Source organism: Notamacropus eugenii, chromosome 5 (assembly GCF_028372415.1).
Source record: "Notamacropus eugenii isolate mMacEug1 chromosome 5, mMacEug1.pri_v2, whole genome shotgun sequence".
Classification (NCBI taxonomy): Eukaryota; Metazoa; Chordata; class Mammalia; order Diprotodontia; family Macropodidae; genus Notamacropus; species Notamacropus eugenii.
In genome coordinates, this window is record NC_092876.1 from 153,064,139 (window position 1) to 153,085,364 (window position 21,226).

Here is a 21,226-nt window from a genome sequence, read left to right on the forward strand (position 1 = left end):
TTTCTTTTTTTCGCTTGTTAATTATATCCCCAATGCTTATCACAGTTTCTGGTACACAATAAGCTCTTAATAAATGCTTTACCCATAAGCACAAAGCTAAATAAGTACTAGGGAGCCAGAATTTGAACTCAGACTTCTCCTGATTCCAAGTCTAACTGTCTTTCCACCACACTACTCCACCTCTGAATTCTAATAACTACTCAATAAAATGACTATTGGCATTATCCACAAGATTTCTATATATTTCTTACTACATGAAAAATATCTAAGACAAAAATAAGTCTTAAGATGAAATTCTACTATCCAAACTCTATGTTACTTCTGGAAAATACTACTTAAAACCTCACAATAAAGGGAAAAGATTAGCCTATCCCTATTAGTTCATAAAGTCAAAAAGCAAAAGGCTCATAAAGGCTCAGATTAGTAACCTAATAATTCTCACCAAATAAGTAACTGAGGTCTAACATAATAACATTCAATGTATATTTGTCAATTTAAACCTATTATAAACTCTATATTTTAAACCTATTAACTTTATATTTTTTCTTCCTCAAAATAATAAAGAATCTTCTTTTCCCTTAAAGCAAGAGCAAAAATAAATTCATCTGGAAGATGTAGCAAATTTTAAACTCAACTTCCCCTAATGTTCTAGGACGAATATGTCATCTTGTTTAGCAGAAAAAGTTGCTCTGGACATACCTGCAACTTCATTAATATTTGTTAACTGATTTAAATTGTGAAACATATATATTAGGAACCCAATATTGTTTTTCAATTCAATCAACATTAACCAACCTTCTCATATGCAGAAAGATCTGTGCTAGATGGTGATATAAGATAAGGAAGGCATGGGGATATAAAAATGAAACAACACAATCCAGACCCTTTACCCAAAGCATGAACTCAAAATCTTTTGGAAAGTTTACAATAAGCAATTAAACTTAGTTCCTTGGAAAATTATGTCACTTGAATATTTTAAACAACTTAAGCATGTTAAAACTAGAAAATAGCAATGATTTTCCTCCTCTAAATATTGATCCTTGATTATTGTTCAGCAGCACATAACCAATGATCTTTTATTACAGGTTTGACTAGGGAGTTTTATACTTGATGAAATACAGAAAAATAAAAGAACAGACAGAATACAAAACTACAAATATTCAATGTCAAAAATCAATAATCCCAATCTTTTTGTTTCCAAGACCTGTGATAGAGTGACAAGTAAACCACTTTTAAGCTTTATATAGTATCATCATTTTAAACTGACATTTATGAGTGAAGCAGACCAAGCAAGAGTAGGCATGAGGGGTAAACTTTCAAAATGTATAAAATGTTTACAGTTTTAGCAAATTATGAAAATTTGAGCTGAATATTAGCAGTGCTATTTAAACAGGATATTTCTTAAATTATCAGGGCTTGGTTTTATTCTAAAATAATGACAATGCCCTGAAAAATCAATCACATGGATATTCAAACCAATTTAGTTGTCATATGCTTGCTTACTGGTCAGCTGTTATACTGTTGAAAAAAATAATTCAAACAAAAATGGTCAACCTGGCAACCATAATCTTTTTTTTTCCCATAAACTGATCAGGAAGCAATGATAGCCAGAGCCATAGAGTTAGGCTGGAGACAAGTAAGACAAGTAAGAAATTATCTATTTATACAGATTTCTAATTAGTCATAAGGCTATTTAAGAATCTCAAACAAAACTAAAATCTTAAGTCGTGAAATATAAGTACAGACAAAGATATAGATATATGTATATAACACATTGCTACATATGATCTGTGGATTATATATTGTATTAAATTAGTTTAGTGGATTTAAATTAAATGAGTATAGTGGATTAAATATTGGATATGATCATACAGAACTATATTAACTGAAAAAATCTGTTAGAGGAGCACCACATTCAAACAGAGGTGAGGGTTTCATTACCTGCACTTTAGTACATGCTTAAACTTTTGGCATATTTAAGTTAGATGCTAAGCAGATTACAGAATCTGAAAGTCTATGTATTTGAAATAAAAATCAAAATACTACAATAATATTTAGGAAAACCTTCCCTATTGATATTCTGTCTTTTCTTTAACTTGCATAAAAACTATAGATAAAAGAATCCCTATATATGATTCATTGGTTTGCTACATTCTTCAAAGTTTATAAGAATAAAATCTGGCAATTATGTAGAACTTTTAAAATGTATAAACCATTTTAATGCATTTTCTCATCTGAGTTACATAACAACATTGTGGATACTACAACTATGGCCATTTTAGAGATGAGGAAACTTGTGGCCCAGAGAAAGGAAGGTCATGCACACGTAACAAATCAATGTCAGAAGTAAGATTCAAACCTGTATTTTCTATACTACTAGTCTAGTAATCCACTCATTATACATGGATTTTCTAACTATATACCAATTATATGCAAAGGAAAACACAAATTTGCACATTTAATGCTACCAATAAAAATTACTATACACTTATTATAAAATCATTCAAATGAAATATGTCAAAAAGAATGGCAAAAATATACAATGAAAAACTGCAAAATCATTACCTTAAGTTGGTCTGAAACAGCTGCCAGTCTTCTGAACAGATCTTCTGCTTTGCTGAAAATAGTCAGGAATCCACTTGCATTTCTTTCAATCATAATGGTAAAGATACCTTCATCTCCTGCATCACCCACTCCTCTAAACTGGTTTGGGATACTGATGAATCTCTTCATTTCTCTGTAATATTTAGCACGGATTTCTTCAAAGGGAGGTTTGAACTGCAATCTTCCTTGTCTAAAAGTTGAACAAATCATTTTTGAATAAAAATTGTAAAGAAATTAAGAGGGGAGGAGCCAAGACGGCAGAAAAAGCATCTGAGTTCTTCCAACATTCCCCTCTAAGAAACATTAAAATAACGCTTTAAATCTAATTCTAGAGTTGCAGAATCAACAAAAGATTGGAGTGAGACATTTTTCCAGCACAAAACAACTTAGGAGGTCAGAAGGACAGGTCTGTGACACTGGGACAGGGACTGACATGGAGCCCACATACTGGCAGTAACAGTTACAGGCCTTGGAGATTGCATCAACAGTAGCAGTAGCATCAGGTGCTCTCAGGCCAGAGTCAGTAAAGGGATTGAACAATTATTCAGAACATCATCACATAAGATCCCCATGCTGACACTCGGTGCAGGAATGGGCACTATTTGGCAACTCCACTGCCCATACGCAGTTCCACAGTGGAGAGGAGTGATTGTGGTCACAAGGAAACTGGAGGCCTGAGGACGTACTGATAATGTCTTTTTGCTTATTGTTAATATAGTTTTGCTTCTTAATGGGAAGATCTTCCCCACCAGTTAATTGGTCTGGGAAGATCTGTAGGAAACCCCACACCTTTTGTTAATTTTCTAATGAGGCACTGGTTCTCAAGGGTTGTGATGTCCTCTGGTCCTAAAAAATGTATAAAGACTCTGAGGTATGGTTGTACTTTGGGGCTTAGTTTTTGGAAGAAGCTTTGTGTGCTAGATAAGACTCTGGGAAGCCACTAAGCAGCCCCCAGCTTTGAAAACTCAGATGTTGGTGCTTCCCTCTCTGGTATCTATGTATATATGTAATGGTCAGACAGTTGGATCTGTCCATTGAATTATGATATATATTTTTTCTGAAGTTCAGGGTGCTGACTTTTTCCCCTGAACTAAGTGAATGTGATACATGTGCTTGATTAAAGTGATTGTTGACCCCTCAAAAGGTGCCTTTCCTTTTAAAATGCAGATCTAAGAACCTGTGATAGCAGGCCTGCCTGTGTATATCAGGGTGCTAACTGATACAGAGTAGAGCAATCATTGGGGGTTGCAAGGAGGGGCTCTTCCTGGGTAATAGTCCAGGAGCACAGTGACCACACCTCTCCCAGGATGATACACCCTTTGAAGCTCCAAAAACTTAAAAACTCCCAGAGCTAGCTATGAAAACAGCAGTGAAAAAGAGCCTCAAGCTTGGGACAGTACACCTTCATCTCTACTCCAGGGGAGCAGAACCTAACTCTAACATAAAGTTCAAAGTCAATAAATAGGATAGAAAATGAGCAACCAAATAAACAAACAAAAAAAAGAAAAATATGGGCATAAGATCATGACGTGAAAATGAATATAAGCAAGACCTCAAAGAAAAATGCATTTTTGACACAAGCTCAACAAGATTCCCGGAAGAACTAAATTAAGAGCAAAAAATAATTATAAAAATTCAAAAGAGTGATAAGAGGAAAAACAAGGAAAAGATATGAAAACAATTCAAGAAAATTATGAAAAGAGAATTAACAGTTTAGTAAAAGAGACATAAAAATACAGACTAGCACCTTAAAAAGCGGAATTGGCCAAATTTAAAAAGAGATACAAAAATTCACTGAAGAAAATAATTTCTCAGAAATTAGAATTAAGCAAGTGGAAATTAATGACTCCATGTGACATCAAGAAACAACAAAATAAAGTCCAAAGAATGAAAAAACAGAAGAAAAAGCGAAATATGTCATCAGAAAAACAATTGGTCAGAAAAATAGTTTGAGGACAGATAATTTCATAATTATTGCACTAAACAAAAGCCATCATTGAAGAAAGCCTACATGTTATATTTCAAGAAATTATAAAGGAAAACTGTCCCAATATCCAAGAAACAGAGAACAAAATGTAAATTGAAAGAATCCACCAATCACCTCCTGAGACTTTTAACTCCTAGAAATATTATAGCCAAATTCCAGAGCTCCCAGGTCAAGAAGATAATACTTCAAGCAGTCAGAAAGAAATTATTCAAATACCATGGAGTCACAGTCAGGATCACACAAGATTTAACAGCTACATTAAAAGAGTGGAAGACTTGAAAATATGATATTCTGGAAGGCAAAGAAGGTAAGATTACAATCAAGAATTACCTACCCAGAAAAACTTAGTGGAATTCTTCAGGGAAAAAATGGATTTTTAATGAAATAAAAGACTTTCAATTATTCCCGATGAAAAGACCAGACCTGAATAATAAATCTGACATTCAAACAAATAAGACTTAAGAGAAGCATGAAAAAGGTAATCTGAAAGAGAAATTATTTACATTTCTATCTGGGAAGATGACACTAATTCCTCAGAAAGTTGTCATTATTAGGACAGTTAGAAGGATTCTACATAGATGGCACAAGTATAAGTTAATGATGTTGGGACGATCTCAAAAAAAGGAGGGAGAAAGAGGGATGCACTGGGAGAAGGAAGAAGAAGAAGAATAAAAATTATCTCACATAAAAAAGGCTATTAAGGAAGTTTTTACAGTGGAGGGGAAAATGGGAGGGGTGCTTGAACCTTACTTTCATTTAACTGGTTCAAAAAGGCAAAACTATACATACACACTCAGCTGAGTCCAGAAACCTATTTTAACCAAAAAAAAAGAGAGAGAGAGAGAAGTAAAAATAGAAGGGGTTAAGAGAAAGGAAGGATGGTGATAATAAGGAAGATTAAGGGAGGCAGTGATCAGAAGTGAAACAAACTTTTGAGGAGGGAGAGGGTAAAAAAAAAAGGGAGAAAAGAATAAACAGAAAAAAATAGGACAGAGTTAATACATAGTCATCATAACTGTGAATGGGATGAACTCAACCATAAAATAGAAGTGAATAAAATGGTTTAGAAACCAGAATCCAGCATGTTTAAAGAAACACACTTGAAACAAAACGACACACAGAGAATTAAAATCATGGACTAAAGAGAATATATATTGCTTTAGCTGAAGAAAAAAAGGCAAAAACAGCAACAACAATCTCAAAGAAAAAGCAAAAATAGACTAATTAAAGGAAATATTCAGGTAGTACACACAATGAAGTAATATTGATAATAAACATATATGCATTAAATAGTAGAACATTCAACTTCTTAAAGGAAAAATTAAGTGAGTTACGGAAGGAAAGAAACAGTAAAACTATATTGAGGGTGTACATCAGAACTAGATAAATTTTCCATAAAATAAACAAGAAAGAAGTTACAAAAATGAACAGAAGTTTAGAAAAGTTAAATGGGACAGACCTTTGAAGAAAACTGAATGGGAATAGACAGGAGTGGATCTTTTTTCTCAGTTCTACATAGCACAGTCACAAAAACTGACCATGTGTTGTAAACATAAAATACCTCACATATAAATAACATAAAAACATAAAAACCTCATCAACAAATGTAGAAAAGCAGAAATATTAAATGCACTACTTTCAAACTATAATGTAATAAAAATTACATTCAATAGAGGGCCCTGCAAGCATAGATTAAAAATAAACTGGAAACTAAATAATCTAATCCTAAAGAATGTGTGGGTCAAAGAATAAATCATAAAGACAATCAATTATCTTTAATAAAGTCAATGACAACAATTAGACAACATACAAAAATTTGTGGGATGCAGTCAAGGAAATACTTAGGAGAAAAGGTATATCGCTAAAGCTTAAAAAGGAGAAAGAGCAGATGAATGAATTGGGCATGCAACTAAAAAAACTAGAAAATGAACAAATTTAAAACCTCAATTTAAAAAAAAATTAAACACTATATTTTAAACAGTGGTGAAAAATTTCTTACTTATAAGTTAAATCTATGTTTATTTCTGGCAGATTCTCATTAAGTGCTTCTAAGCCCATTTGGTACTGATGCTCCAGGGCTTTGTAGAGCTGATGATTCCAGTGCTGCTTCCATGCATGCATGTCACTTGCTTGGAATCCCTTAAATATAACATCATTTAGTTAGAATTAGGTTACAGCAATTTTATTCTAATATTCTTATGTTAATACATTAAAAATCATTGAAACATCAAGGTTTAAATGAAATAATTATCTCAATTTCAACTCAAATATTTTAATAATAATTTTTAAATATAGAGTATCCATTTTTAACAATTTATTACTTATAAAGTACTTTCCTCATAACAACTCTTTGAAATAATACAATTATTACTATACCCATTTTATAGATAATGAAACTAAATCTCCAAATGGTAAAGTGATTTGCTCTGGGATGTGCAACAAGGGTCAGAGACAGAATTTCAAGGTCTTCCACATCAGGAACATCTGTACCGGTGGTGTCAAACATATTGCAACATTTGGCCTCAACATTCCCAAGTGCTATTCAAAACAGATTTCCTTTTTTTTTTATTTTCAGTGTTCCACAATCACTACCATACAACCTAGATTTTTTCTTTTCCTCTCTCCCCCCCAAGTCCTCCCTCTCTCCCCAAGATGGCATACAATTTTATATCGGTTCTACACATACATTCCTATTAAATAATTTTCTCCATAGTCATGTTGTATAGAAGAATTAAAATGAATGGGAGAAATTATATAACAAACCAAAACGTAATACAAAAGAAAATGATTTGCTACAATCTGCGATTGAATTCCACAGTTCTTTCTCTGGATGTGGAAGGCATTTTGCCTAAAAAGACCATTGGAAAATTTTTAAGTCTTTGCATTGCAATGAAGTTCTAAGTCTTACCAGAAAAAGTCCTTCCACAGTGTGGTTGTTGCTGAGTACAAAGTTCTCCTGGTTCTGCTCCTTTTGTTCAGCATCAGATCATGTAACAGGCCTCTCTATATGGAATTAATTTACCATTTGCACTCTGTAAGACGCATCCTCCATAAGAGAGGCAAATAGCCCTGGAGAGTAAGTATCTCCCCTTTTATCAATATAATTTAATATTGATAGAGAGTCATTGAACAGTTTTATCCCTGTGATCTGGTATGATCTTAACATACACTGAAAATACCTTCTAATGGGAGAGACTCATTCAAGACCTTTTTTTTTTTTAGCATAAATAAGCAATAAATACAACAGGATCCTAAATTTATCATGCCCCTGTGTCATTTGTGCTACTGAAAATGAAGCCAATTATTAAATGTCATTTGCAGATATTTTATCTGCTCATTAGTATTTTCATCAAGGATATCCTCAATATTTTAGGTCATTCTCAAAAGCATTTTAGTAAGATGAGAAAGCATATAGGACAGTTCTAATTAATGACTTATCCAAGTTCTAATGACTTATCAAATATATATTTTTGTGTAGCGATACTGTTTATAACTTTTTTAGTTATTTGCAATTCTTTCTCATTCTTTCATATATCTTGAAAATTGATTCCTTAATGTTTTCAAAATTATGTTGCTTACAGAAAAAAAAATTTCAGAAATATTTGAGCTGGTACAGCTGCTTTTCCCAACTTCATTTTCTTAAATGTCATTTGTGCTTCCTCATAGGGCACACTGGAGACCGAATATGGCTCTTCCAATGTCACAGATGATGGGATCACTATAGGAATATCTGAAGATGTATTCTACTTTCATCTACTTGCTATTCTCCTTGGAACACAATACTACTCCAAATCTCCCATCAAATTTCTTCTGCAAGATTTTACAAATGAGTATATGTTATATACCACTATTATTCTTGACTGCTTTATCTCCAGTCTTGACAAGAATCTTGAGGTGATTTGACACTGAAAGGAACCATGGAATTATTGTAGTCCCATCTCCTTTTACAAGTAAGGAATCTGAGGTCTAGGAGGTGAAGTGACTTGTACATCACATAGGTAATGCCTAAGGCAGTATTCACACCTATTTCTAAATAAAAATCTTTCCAAAGAACCATGCTCTGTTGCAGTTCAAATACTGCCCACAGTTTCTTTTGGAATGCTTTCCTTGCACATAATTCCTGATCAATAAATATTTCACTGATCAATGGCTAGATGAGGAGATAGTGTCCCATAAGAACAAAAGTTAAATACTCATTGAGAGAACTAGCAATTGATTCAAGAACTTAACTAACTATTCAAAGGAAGAAGACAGAAGTGATATAATTAGGATAAGGCATACTGTTTCCAACCAAGAAAACCACAAAAACGGTTAAAGTTGCTTCAAAGATAGCCGAAAAGTTTTGATCAATCAGCCAGCACAGAAGAGAAATGTCTACATCAAATATTCACTATATTTTCTTGGCCATCTTTACTTCCTCAATGTAGCAACTGTATCACAGATTAAACTGACATAAGAAATTTTTTCATTCCCATTTTTCAGTAATTAGTCAGAACAGGTCTTAGTAGGGCGTCATCTCATCTTTATTCATTCTTTAGGCATACTACTGACTAACACAGAAAAAGTGACTTAGGTATGATTTCTGCCATTGGTAATTTGTTATTTTTTCTGTTACGATCATCAATTTCATGTTGACCAAATCTGTTAATATAGTCCATTTTATTTTTATCATGTTCAAATCTAACCTCAGACACTTAACTGTGTGACCGTGGGCAAATCATTTAATGTACTTTTCTCAGTTTCTTCAACTGCAAAATGAAGATAATAATAGCACCTACCTCCCACAGTTGTTGTGAGAAAAAAAGAGACAATATTTGTAAAGTGCTTAGCACAAAAATAAAATACTAGCTAGGAGACTACAATGATATATCACAAACATTATACATTGTGACTAAGTGAGATTTATAAAAAGAATTCAGGGATTATTTAACATAAGGAAAACTATTAATATGTTTGATTATATCAATAACAAAAGTAACAAATCATGTAAATATACTAACAGACATAGAAAAAGCTTTTGACAAAATATAACACTCATTACTATTGAAAACACTTGAAAGCATAGGTATAAATGGACTTTTTCCTCAAAATAATAAGTAGCTACCTAAAAACATGACCACAAGCATTATTTCTAATGTAATAAGCCTTCCCAATAAGATCAAGCCTAAAACAAGGATGTCCATTATCACAAATATTATTCAAAATTTTCTCATAAATGCTAGCAGTAGCAATAAGAGGAGAAAAATAAATTGAAGGAATCAAAATGGGTAATGAAGTAATAAAATTATTGCTTTCTATAGACAATATGATGACACAATTAGAAAATTCTAGAGATTCAACTAAAAGTTAAACAATAATTTTAGCAAAGAAGCAGAATATGAAATAAACCCACATAAATATCAGCATTTCTATATTTCACACACAAAAAAAACAACACTGCAGGAAGAGATGGTAAGAAATACCCCTTAAAACCACAGACAGCACAAAGCATCTGGGAGTACACCTGCTAAGACAAACCCAGGAACTATATAAACATAATTATAAAATACTTTTTATACAAGTAAAGTCAGATTTAAATAACTGGAAACAGTCATTCTTCAGCAGAAGCTATATAACAAAAATGATGATTCTATCTTAACTAATCTACCTGTTCAATGCCATCCTGATCAAAGTACCAAAAAAAAATTTTGTTGAGCTAGAAAAAAAATAAAAACAAAATTCATTTGGAAGAACAAAAGTTAAAGAATAACAAGGGAATGAATTAATGGGGAAAAACTGTAAAGGAGGAAGGTTTAGCAGTATCAGATTTTATACTGTAATTATCAAAACTACCTGGTACTAGCTAAGAAACAGAAAAGTGCATTAGTGGAACAGAGTAGACATAACAATACACAAGAGTAAATGATTATAGAGACTTTGTGTTTGACAAATATAAAGATTTAAGCTTTTGGGATAAGAATTTACTATTCAGTAAAAATTTCTAGGAAAACTGCAAAGTAGTCTGGCAGAAACTAGGTATAGAATAATATCTTATACCATTTACCGGGATAAGGTCCAAATGGATAGATGACCTAGATATAAAGAGAGATATCATAAGAAATTCAGAGTAACACTGAACATATTACCTATCAGACTTATGAACAAGAGAAGAATTTATGAATTAACAAGAGATAGAGAGCAATGTGAGGTGTAAAACAGATCATTTTGACTACATAAATTAAAAAAAAGTTTGTACAAATAAAATCTATGTAGCCAAAATTAGAAAGAAAGCAGAAAACGGAGGGGAGGGGGAGAATTTATAGACAGTTTCTCAGATAAAGGTCTCATATCTCAAACATATAGAGAACTTTTTGAAATTTATAAAAATGTGCATCATTCCCCAATTAGTAAATGGTCAAAGGATATGAATGGGAATCTTTTCAGTGAAGAAATCAAAACTATATATAGTCATATGAAAAAATGCTCTAAATCATTATTGATTAGAGAAATGCAAATTAAAACAACTTTGAGGTATCTCACATTTATCAATTAGCTAAAGTGATATAAGAGAAAAATGACAAATGTTAGAAAAGATGTGGAAAAACTGGGACACTAATTCACTACTGGTAGAATTCTGAATTGATCCAACCATTAGGGAGAACAATCTGGAATTATGTCCAAAGAGTTATAAAACTGTGTACACCTTTTGACCCAGAAATACCACTACTAGGTCTGTTTTCCAAGGTGATCGGGGAAAAAGGAAAAGAGCTTCTATATTCTGTGATATTTACAGAAGCTCTCTTTGTGGTGGCAAAGAACTGGAAATTGAGATGTCTATCAATTGGGAAATAGATAAACAAGTTGTGATACATGATTGTGATGGAATAGTGCGGCTCTGTAAGAAATGATGAGCAGGTTTATTTTAGAGTAACATGGAAAGACTTGTATGAAACAATGAAGAGTGAAATGAGTAGAACAAAGAGAACATTGTGTTATTCAAAGAATGAATATTATTTGAAGAACTAGGAATGACTAAATTACTCTGAGTATTATAAAACAATCAACTACAAAGAACCTATGAAAGAAGGTTCTATCCACCTCCAGAGAAATAACTGACAAATAGAAGGATGCATAGTATGTTTTTACATATATTTGTATATCTGAATCAAATGGTAGCATTCTCTAGTGTGGGGTAGGGAGGGAGAGGAGAGGATTTGGAACTTAAAATGTAACAAAAAATAAAATAAAATTGCAAGGAGTGGGAAAAGGCATTTACTATGTGACAAGCACTTTGCTAATGGCTGGGAATACAAATGAAAGAAAAATACAGTATTTTTTTAAGGCACAGTGCTTGGCCCACAATAGGCACCATATAAATGCTAGCTATCATTATTATTATTGGTCATATTTTAGCAGCTTGCCATGTCTTTAACTTTATGATTCTCTTCCTGAAGAAAGTATTCAGAGACAGTGTAATAGGAGGAAAAGAACTGGCCTTGTAATCTAGAAGGACTGTCCAGCCCATACATCCTGGTTGTACAACCATTGGTAAGTGACTCAACCTTTCAGACTACCAAGCAATTCTCTAAAATAGATTTGTTAATCTATTTTAGTAGAAAGTGCTTCCTCACTGAGAGTTCTCTTTATCAGAGGTTCTCCAAGTGTGTTCTGAGGTCCTATAGGGATGTCCTTTCAGGGAGTCTGCAAGGTCAAAACCATTTCTATAATAATAATAATATGTTTTAATTTCTAATATTGATAGATATAACCTATATAAACAGAAGGTCTTTGCAAAGTCTTCAAAAATTGTTAACAGTGTAGAAGTCCTGAGACCAAAAACTTTGAAAACCACTACCCTATATCAATAAAATAGAGAACCCCTCAAAAAAGATTCATCCTATACAGGCAAGAGAATTTGTGCAGTCTGATAGTGTTCAGGCTCCTTCATTTCCTAATACTGAACCACATTTTCTAACATATTTTCTACTATTCTCCCTTATGTACACCTTCTTAATGAAGATATCAAGTATAAGTATTTATGTTTTGGTTTGATTTTAAAGATCTTATCAAGTACTCCACAGAATTACTCTACTTCTTAATCATTATAATAAGGATCAACAGAATCATGAAACACAATGCTGGTCACCAAAAAGTGAGATAACAAACTGTCCCAAAAAATGATATTTCTTGTTCCTTTGGGTGAATAATGAAATGGCCTCTTGTATTTGCCTACAAGAACTAGTGAGTCATCTGGTTTCATAGAGTAAAAACACCAATATTGGTACACTTCAGTTACTCCAGTAAAGTCACATCATCAGATTTTTGATAAAGAATTAACATTTTAAGCAGCAACAGTTAATTCAATTTTTTATAAACAGTCTAAAATCTGTTATTCTTAGCAGCATCCTGCCACTATCCTACAAGAGAAGATGTCATTTAGTATTTTGCTTTGTTTCAGAATGCCAAATAAGGTATCACCTAATGGACAATCTCCTGACAATAAGCTTCTTTTCTCTCTTTACAGTACTTAATGAAGCCACCCACTGCACAATATATGTTACCACAAGAATATCAGAAGCCTTTCAATTTAGTAGAACCAACCAGAGTGTTCATAATCATGTCATGATGAATCAACAGAAGGATACTTAAATCTTAAAGCACTAGATAAAGGAGTTCTAACTATTAGCATTGGAGAAGCTAATGCTAGAACATTGGACTTAGAGTCAGAAAGACGAGTTCAAATCCTGTCTAAGACGCTTCTTGTCTCTCAGCAGCAGTTACTACATCTATAAAATGAGTATCATAATAATAACACAGAGTTGTGAGGATCAGTGAGGTAATACTATGCACATAAAGTACTTTGCAAACTTTAAAGGGCCATATAAATATTATCTATTATTAAATAGCAATCACTATCACTGTCATCCTCATTATCATCACATCTCAAAATGCTGTTTGAACATGAGGAATAACATCTCAACCATCTAAAAATGAATCAGTAATTGGTAAATGGAAGCTGTTTGCCTCAGCATCAGCAGCTTGACAGCAAACAACCAAAGGCTAAAATTTGGCTCCCGTAAACAGATAAAATGGCAGGGCACAGATCTAAATATTTCAAAATATCATAGGACAATATTTTCATATTTTTGAAATATAAATATAGTATTTATTTTATTTTCAATCTCTAAATAAATTTCTGCCAAAGAATCCTAAATATTTTCTTGGTACAAGATCACAGAATTTGAAATTTGAAAGGGATTTTGGTGTCCAAGCGTGAAAGGAATCCCGATTATTTAAGTTCATTAAAGACATAAAGTTCACTTTTATGATGTTATCCGTTTACTTCATTAGTAGTCTGAAAGTTTCTGATTTCACAACTGACTGTAGTATTATAAGTAAGCCATACCTGTGCCTCTACACTAGCTAAACCAGTTCTCAGTTCCTGGAGTCCATCTTTCCAGCGCTGTTGTTGTCGAAGCAGGTCAATGTTCATGAGCACTACAACCTGTTATAAAGCAAAGGCTGGTTAATAAAACAGGTGTGCTAAATGCAACACTCTCCCCCCCAATTTTCTAAATAAAATATACCTTTTCACAAAATGTGGCATGCCACTTTCTTAGTTTTCTGTTTTCTGTAGCAAGTCGTTCTGCAGCACTTTGTAGTTTTTGGATGTAGCCTTCTAATTCTTTAGGATTATCCCAGGTAATCTGTGACTTTTCTCCAGCACCAGGTTTTGAATTCTAAGTAAACACAGATGACATACTCAATTACAATTTAAGCTATACCTTTCTCTCAAAGAGCTCAAAATATTATAAATCCTAATATCATTCATACCCCTCACATGTCTGTGTGGTCTGAGAACTCAGTATACCCAAGTTAAGTAATAAAGGAATAAGCAGATAACGTCTCTATTGCCCTATTTTTAAAAGATAATCAGCTCTTTATCTTCTCAGGGAAGACTACATAACATAATGGACTAAGTTTTGGACTTGAAGTTACAAAGAATTCAATTCTTAAATCTGAAATGTTCTAGTTTATGAACAGGGCAAGTCATAATCTCCAGAAAGCAGTAGTATCATGCTAGAAAGGCTTCCAATATATTCTGGGAATAGACTATGTCTGCATTCAGAGGACCAGTCTTAAGAGCAGAAAGGCTCCTTCACCAAAAGGCTGACCATGTGGTGAGGAACTCTGAGGTCATAGCAAGTCATGAAATAAAGAAAAATTACAAATTAGCCCTCAGTTCTATTGAGTCCCAATCAGCTTCTGCATTGATCTTAACAGAGTGGTAGAAAAGAGACATGACAAAAAAAAAAAAAAAGAAATACTATATTCTAACAAACACAAATGAAGGTATCCTTTCTAAATTATAGTATAAGACTGAGAAAACTTCAACCTAACATTTTTTAAACACACTACTGACAATGAAAACTTGGAAGGACGGAAGGGCAGAAACCATCACTATTTCCTAAGAAAGTTTATCCAGTGTAACTCAACCACCACAATGAGGGGGCCAGAGAAACCTAGAAACTGCCTTAGATAGAATACACTCAAAGTCTCTGTAAAGCACAAGAGGTTAACAAATAAGGCTTTCCTCCATGTCAATCTTAAGTCCTCTAATTATGACATTTACCCCATCCCATTCCATCTCATTTCAAAGTATGGCCTCATCTGGCCATTATCCTAAAGTTAGTTTTCATCTAGTTTTCATCCAGTCATATACCTCATTTTTACCTGTTGAAAATCTTCAAGAGCTAAGTTAAGTAGTAGCTCTTTCATAAAATTCTTCCTGATCTCAATTAAATTATTTTCTCGTCTTTCAACTCTGCATGGTATTTTGTGACCTACTTATGCACTTACCGTGTACTATTTTGTGTAGCTTATTTACATGTTCTTTTACCCCAAGAGGAAACAAATTCCACAAGATAAGGAATTTTCTTTGAATTTTATATATTCTAAGTGCTTAGCAACATTCTGTGTACATAACAGATGCTTAACAAATGTTTGTTAATTGAATTTTAAAATTGTGAGTCTTTATGCATCTCAAGAAGGGATAATTTTAGAGAGGCAAAAGAACCTACCACAAGGGGTATAAATATAAACAATGATTAAATATGGCCCTCAGAAATAAGAGCCAGAGATGAAGACTGAACAGTAGGTTTAATAATTAATGTCTAATCTCAGAAGTATGTGGAAGCTACAGGTCAAGGTAAATCAATGCATTGTAGCCAAAAATCATGGAACACCTAGATACTAGAGGGCAAGAAAAAGCAACAGATCAAATCAAATAATCAGTCAAAACAGTAAATATGAGATATCAGAGACAATGAAACCTAAAAGCTGACGCAATTTCTCTTTTAAACAGGAACCCTCTCATTCACTTTCTGCTGGTACACAATTGCCAGCCCAGGATCTGAAATGTCACCAAGTAAACCATCCCTCCATTCAAACATGGAAGAAAGAAAAAAAAAAATACAAAGAATGACCCTGAAATCAAAGACGATCTAATTTAGTTAGAAATTATGATATAAACTTTGATGAATAAAATCCAAACAAGAATCAATAAATAAGAGGAATATAATCTAGTATGAAGCTAGATGAGAAAGCTGATTTTCAGCCAAGGGATTCAAGCAAAGTTTCATAGAAGTGATATCTGAATGGGCTTTCAAGACTTAATAAGAACTAGGCAAGCAAAGTTTGTCCTTGTTCCCTGAGCATCAAAACAGTGCCTTACACATAGCACATACTTAATAAAAATTTGTTTACTTGAACAGAACTGAATTTTAACATAAAAGAATTGTCTTTCTAACAATCTGTTGAATAGAATCGAATTTATAGATGCAAAATATGTCTCTATGTCTTAAGAGCATTTTAGGTTTTCAAAGGACATGTGTTATACCAAAGACACCCAAATCAGAGAGAAAAGGACATCAAACTTCCAAACCACAAATATCCACCTTTGTATTATTCTTTCAAATCAGTCATCAAATATTTGTTAAGTCCTACTATGTGCCAGGCGGGGGGGAGAGGCACCAGTAATTACACTAAGGACTCCCACAGGATCCATGGATAGATTTCAGAGTTTGTAAACTTGAATGGGAAAAAAATTACCCCTTTATTTTCACTAACCTTTAACTAAAATTTAGCATTTTCCTCAATTATTTAAAAACATTATCCTGAGAAGAGGTCTCTCAGCTCCACAGGACTGCCAAAAGAGTCTGTGACACAAAAGAAGGATAAGAAAAGGCTTATATTTAGACAGGACTTGAGCTGAGCTATGAACGAAGGCAGAATTTCTAAGGGGCAGAGGTGAGGCAGAGAGTGCATTTCAAGCAAGGAGTCAGATGTACAACAACAAAGAGAAGGAATATGGCAGGTCACTGAGGAAGAAAAACATTGGACTGCCCATAAAGTGTAAAAGAGAAAATAAGATGTAATAAGCCTGAAAAAACAGATGAAAGCCAGACTGGGAAGGATGTTAAGAGATAGAGAAATGAAAATGAATGCTGTGTAATTTTAGTAATACACAACACAATTTCAGCCTCAGGAATTAAATCTAACAGAATAAGGAATAGTTCATCTTGAACACTGGCGCTTGAGGAAAAAAGAGAATTATTTAGATGGAAATTGAGAATTGTATCTAAAGGGAAATTTCTAAACACTTCCAAGAGTCCTAGTGCTCATTTAGATAAAACCAGAGGAGAAAAAAAAGCCTTATTACATTTTTTTGAAGAGTCATAAGGTAGACAGGAAAAGCACAAGGAGAACTGAGCTCAAAGTGAATAAGTTGAGAGGAAAATGAGTGTTTCACCAATAAAGAAAAAAAAAGTTATTTCTCTGAGATTTCAAGCGGAGAAGATAACAAAGAAACACAATGATATGTGAGGTGAAGAAAAATGCAAGGATTTCACAGTAGGTGGTCATAAACTACTCTTTAAAAAACATGGCAAGATGCTAAGAATGAGGGAATGAATTAAAGAAAGATGAACACATCTGAAATCACCTGATACACTGAGTATGTTGATAATGAAAACAGTTGATAAGCACATTTCAAAATATAATTATAAAAAAAACCATTTTACCTTAATTATTTGTTCAAATGCTAAAGCAGACTGTAACATCATTGGTCTCTGGCTTTGAATCATCTGCTGATCAATAGAATTGTAAAAATGCGCCACCTATAAAATAACAAATGGTCAGCAAAACGAATGATTAATATTTTGCTATTTGTTGCACAAATACTTTTAACTACCTTATAAAATTCAAGTATTATTTTTGTATACAAATTAACTTTCAAGAAACATGTTCTATTTTAACAACTTTTATAAAAACAAATTCATTTCCTCAAATACCACAACAAAAATACAAATTATGTGCATTTCTCAGTCTTACATAATTTTGTTTACAGTAATTACCTTCAGTTAAATAAGGTATTTTAATGCTTTTAAGCACAGATTAACCATTTTATTCAATATAAAAAACCATGAGCATGACAGTGAGTTTCTGTATGAAAACAAATTACTTTTTTCAAATAAACACTAGCTTTTACCCCAAAAGTAGAATGGCTGCTTCAATGCATTTATACTCCCAGTATAAGGTTTTCATGCTTCTGCACTCACCGCATCTTGCATATGAAAAACTGTAGGAATGTAAAGCAGTTAATTGTTTTCATCTATACTACACATGGCCACTTAAATACCTGGTAATAATGATGAAATTACTCACTTATAGATTCCACTGAATTCAATCAACATTTCTGTCCTATGCCAATGGTTCTGAGATATAAAGATGAACAATGACATAGCCCCTACTTTCAGGAAGCATACATTCTGATAAGAGGAAAATGTGTAGAGAGGTAGGTAATACAGGAGCAGAATGTCCTGTCTAGTTGAGTGTTTTGCTTGTGTGCATTTCTTTGTTAAAAGGGAAGAGTCAATAGAGATGGGGCCAGTATATTAGGAAAATAAATGACAGCAATAAAACATACCAGCCATCCCCGGGCAACTCACTTAACTCTTATGTGCCTCAGTTTCCCCCTCTATAATATGGGGATAATAATAGCACCTACTTCCCAGGATTGGTGTGAGAATTAAATGAAATATTTTTAAAAGCACATGGCAAACTTTATATGCTATGTAAATGTTATCTGTTATTATTGTTACTATTTAATAGAATTACAAAGGTGAATAATAAGATATAGTAAACTGTAATGGAGACCAAAGAGATTCTAAGGATATTATGAAAACTGAGGCAAGAGAGTATACTGTTCACTTAGATAAGGAAAGCTTTTACAGACATGGTGGTAAACTGTCTGGATCCCTAAGGAAGACCTCCAGGGAATGATCTGGTAAGGACTCAGGAAGAAATCACCAAAACACCTAAGCCAATTAATTATGAAGTGTCTCATATCTTGTCAGGAAAGGTGGATGGATGTGTCTAAGTATGTCCTCCTAATTTACAACATATGATTATAAAATAAAAAAGTTTCTTCTAAAATGGGCTAATGCTCAGTATAAGAAATTAGAAAAGAGCAAAAATATTATTTTGTCTTATTGAGTTCAAGCTGCACAGAAAGAGGGAAGAAAATTAGTGAGTCTTACTCTTCCTCCATACCTGCCCCAAAGTCTAAGAAAAGATAAAAACAAGCCATTTCATGACAAAAATAATCATTCCCCATCCTCTTTGTGCTAGGCCTTTATAAGGGTATCTTCTGGGAAATAAAGCTATAGAGTTACATAATATTAGACAAATACATGTTCCTCAACACCCTACTACAATAACCCTTCTTCACACCCCAGCTTTATTTACACTTACACACATGCACACGAGTATACACATAATATTGGTTTTCCCTAATGCTTTAATAGTTCCTATATCAGGCTAATGTTTTTCAAAACACAAAGTCAAACAATGGATTTTTTTTTCTGTTCTTCCTTCACAAATGTTGATAGTGATCTCCAAATGTAAAAAAGATAGGGTTAACTTTGACCCAAAAACTGCATGGGTGTTTCTCTGCAAAAATGGAAGCACTCCAAGAAATATTTCATTAACTTCAGATTTATAGACTACCAAATTCATAGAAGACTATTACCAATTGGAGAAACTTCCATATAGGAAATCTATACAACACAGATATTTAAAGGCAAAAATTCCACTTTTGTCAAAAAAACTCTAAAGAAGAGAAAGCATGGTATAGTGGATAGAACCCAAAGACCTGGGTTCAATTCCCACTTCCAATATTTTGCTCTGTGACCCTGGGAAAGTTATTTTTACTTCTGAGGGTCCTAAGACAACTTTCCAAACATATAAATTACAGAAAACCTGCAAAGCTGCTTTAATAAATGTACATTCTTCAGATAGAGATCTTCATTTCAAATAATACCTCTAAAAAGAGGCTAACTCAATTGGAAAAAGAGGTCCAAAAAGTCAATGAGGAGTAAAAGACTTTAAAAAGCAGAATCAGCCAAATGGAAAAGGAGGTTCAAAAGTTCACAGAACAAAATAGTTCTTTAAAAATGAGAATGGAGAGGGGGGCGGAGCCAAGATGGCGGAGTAGAAAGACGCACATACACTACCTCCGAACCCACTGCCCATAAAATACCTGCAAAAAAAAAGCACTGGCAAATTCTGGAGCAGCAGAAGCCACAGAACGGAGCAGGCGAGATTTCTGCTCCAGAGAGCCTGAAAACCTCTCCCAAAAGGTCCCTCACGCCCCGGACCCAGAGCAGAGCCCAACCCTGCCTCGGCGGCACAGCACCGAAAGGAGCAGATCCAAGCAGGCTTCAGGGATGGAATCTCCACCAGCCGCGTGGGTCCCTCCACTCACAGGTGACAAGGGTCGGTGAGAGGGTCTCTTTGGTGGGTCGAGAGGGGAGCGGGGTGCCCCCATAACTCAGGCCCCCTCAGGAGGCAGCAGCAGAGGCAGGAGCAGACCAGGGCTCCCCAAGCAGGCAGGAGCCTGGATCCATTGTTGAAGGTCTCTGCATAAAGCCCCTGAGGGAACTGAGCCTTTGAGGCAGCCCTGCCCCAACCTGAGCACCTAAACTTAATCTCACACTGAACAGCAGCCCTGCCCCCGCCCAAAGCCCTGAGGCTGGGAAGAAGCATTTGAATCTCAGGCCCCAAGTGCTGGCTGGGCGGATCTGGAGGCCAGGTGGGGGTGGAGAGGACACTCAGAAGTCAAGTCACTGGCTGGGAAAATGCCCAGAAAAGGGAAAACAAATAAGACTATAAAAGGTTACTTTCTTGGTGAACAGGCATTTCCTCCCTTCCTTTCTGATGAGGAAGAACAATGCTTACCATCAGGGAAAAATGCAGAAGTCAAGGCTTCTGTATCCCAGCCCACCCAATGGGCTCAGGCCATGGAAGAGCTCAAAAAGGATTTTGAAAATCAAGTTAGAGAGGTGGAGGAAAAACTGGGAAGAGAAATGAGAGACATGCAAGCAAAGCATGAAAAACAGGTCAGCACCCTGCTAAAGGAGACCCAAAAAAATGCTGAAGAAAATAACACCTTGAAAAATAGGCTAACTCAATTGGCAAAAGAGGTTCAAAAAGCCAATGAGGAGAAGAATGCTTTCAGAAGCAGAATTAGCCAAATGGAAAAGGAGATCCAAAAGCTCACTGAAGAAAATAGTTCTTTCAAATTAGAATGGAACA

General features: G+C 34.1%; 1 protein-coding gene across 7 annotated transcripts in view; it reads right to left on the bottom strand.

Annotated features, from left to right (window-relative positions):
* The window catches only part of DYNC2H1 (dynein cytoplasmic 2 heavy chain 1), a 413,209-nt gene that overhangs the window by 348,501 nt on the left and 43,482 nt on the right, over positions 1-21,226 (bottom strand). For all 7 annotated transcript variants that reach the window (XM_072611238.1, XM_072611237.1, XM_072611242.1 and 4 more), the window contains 5 exons: positions 17,653-17,748; positions 14,158-14,310; positions 13,977-14,075; positions 6,591-6,730; positions 2,566-2,794 (listed from right to left, as the gene is read on the bottom strand). In XM_072611238.1, the coding sequence (XP_072467339.1) occupies positions 2,566-2,794; positions 6,591-6,730; positions 13,977-14,075; positions 14,158-14,310; positions 17,653-17,748 (717 nt within the window). The remainder of the gene's footprint in view (positions 1-2,565; positions 2,795-6,590; positions 6,731-13,976; positions 14,076-14,157; positions 14,311-17,652; positions 17,749-21,226) is intronic.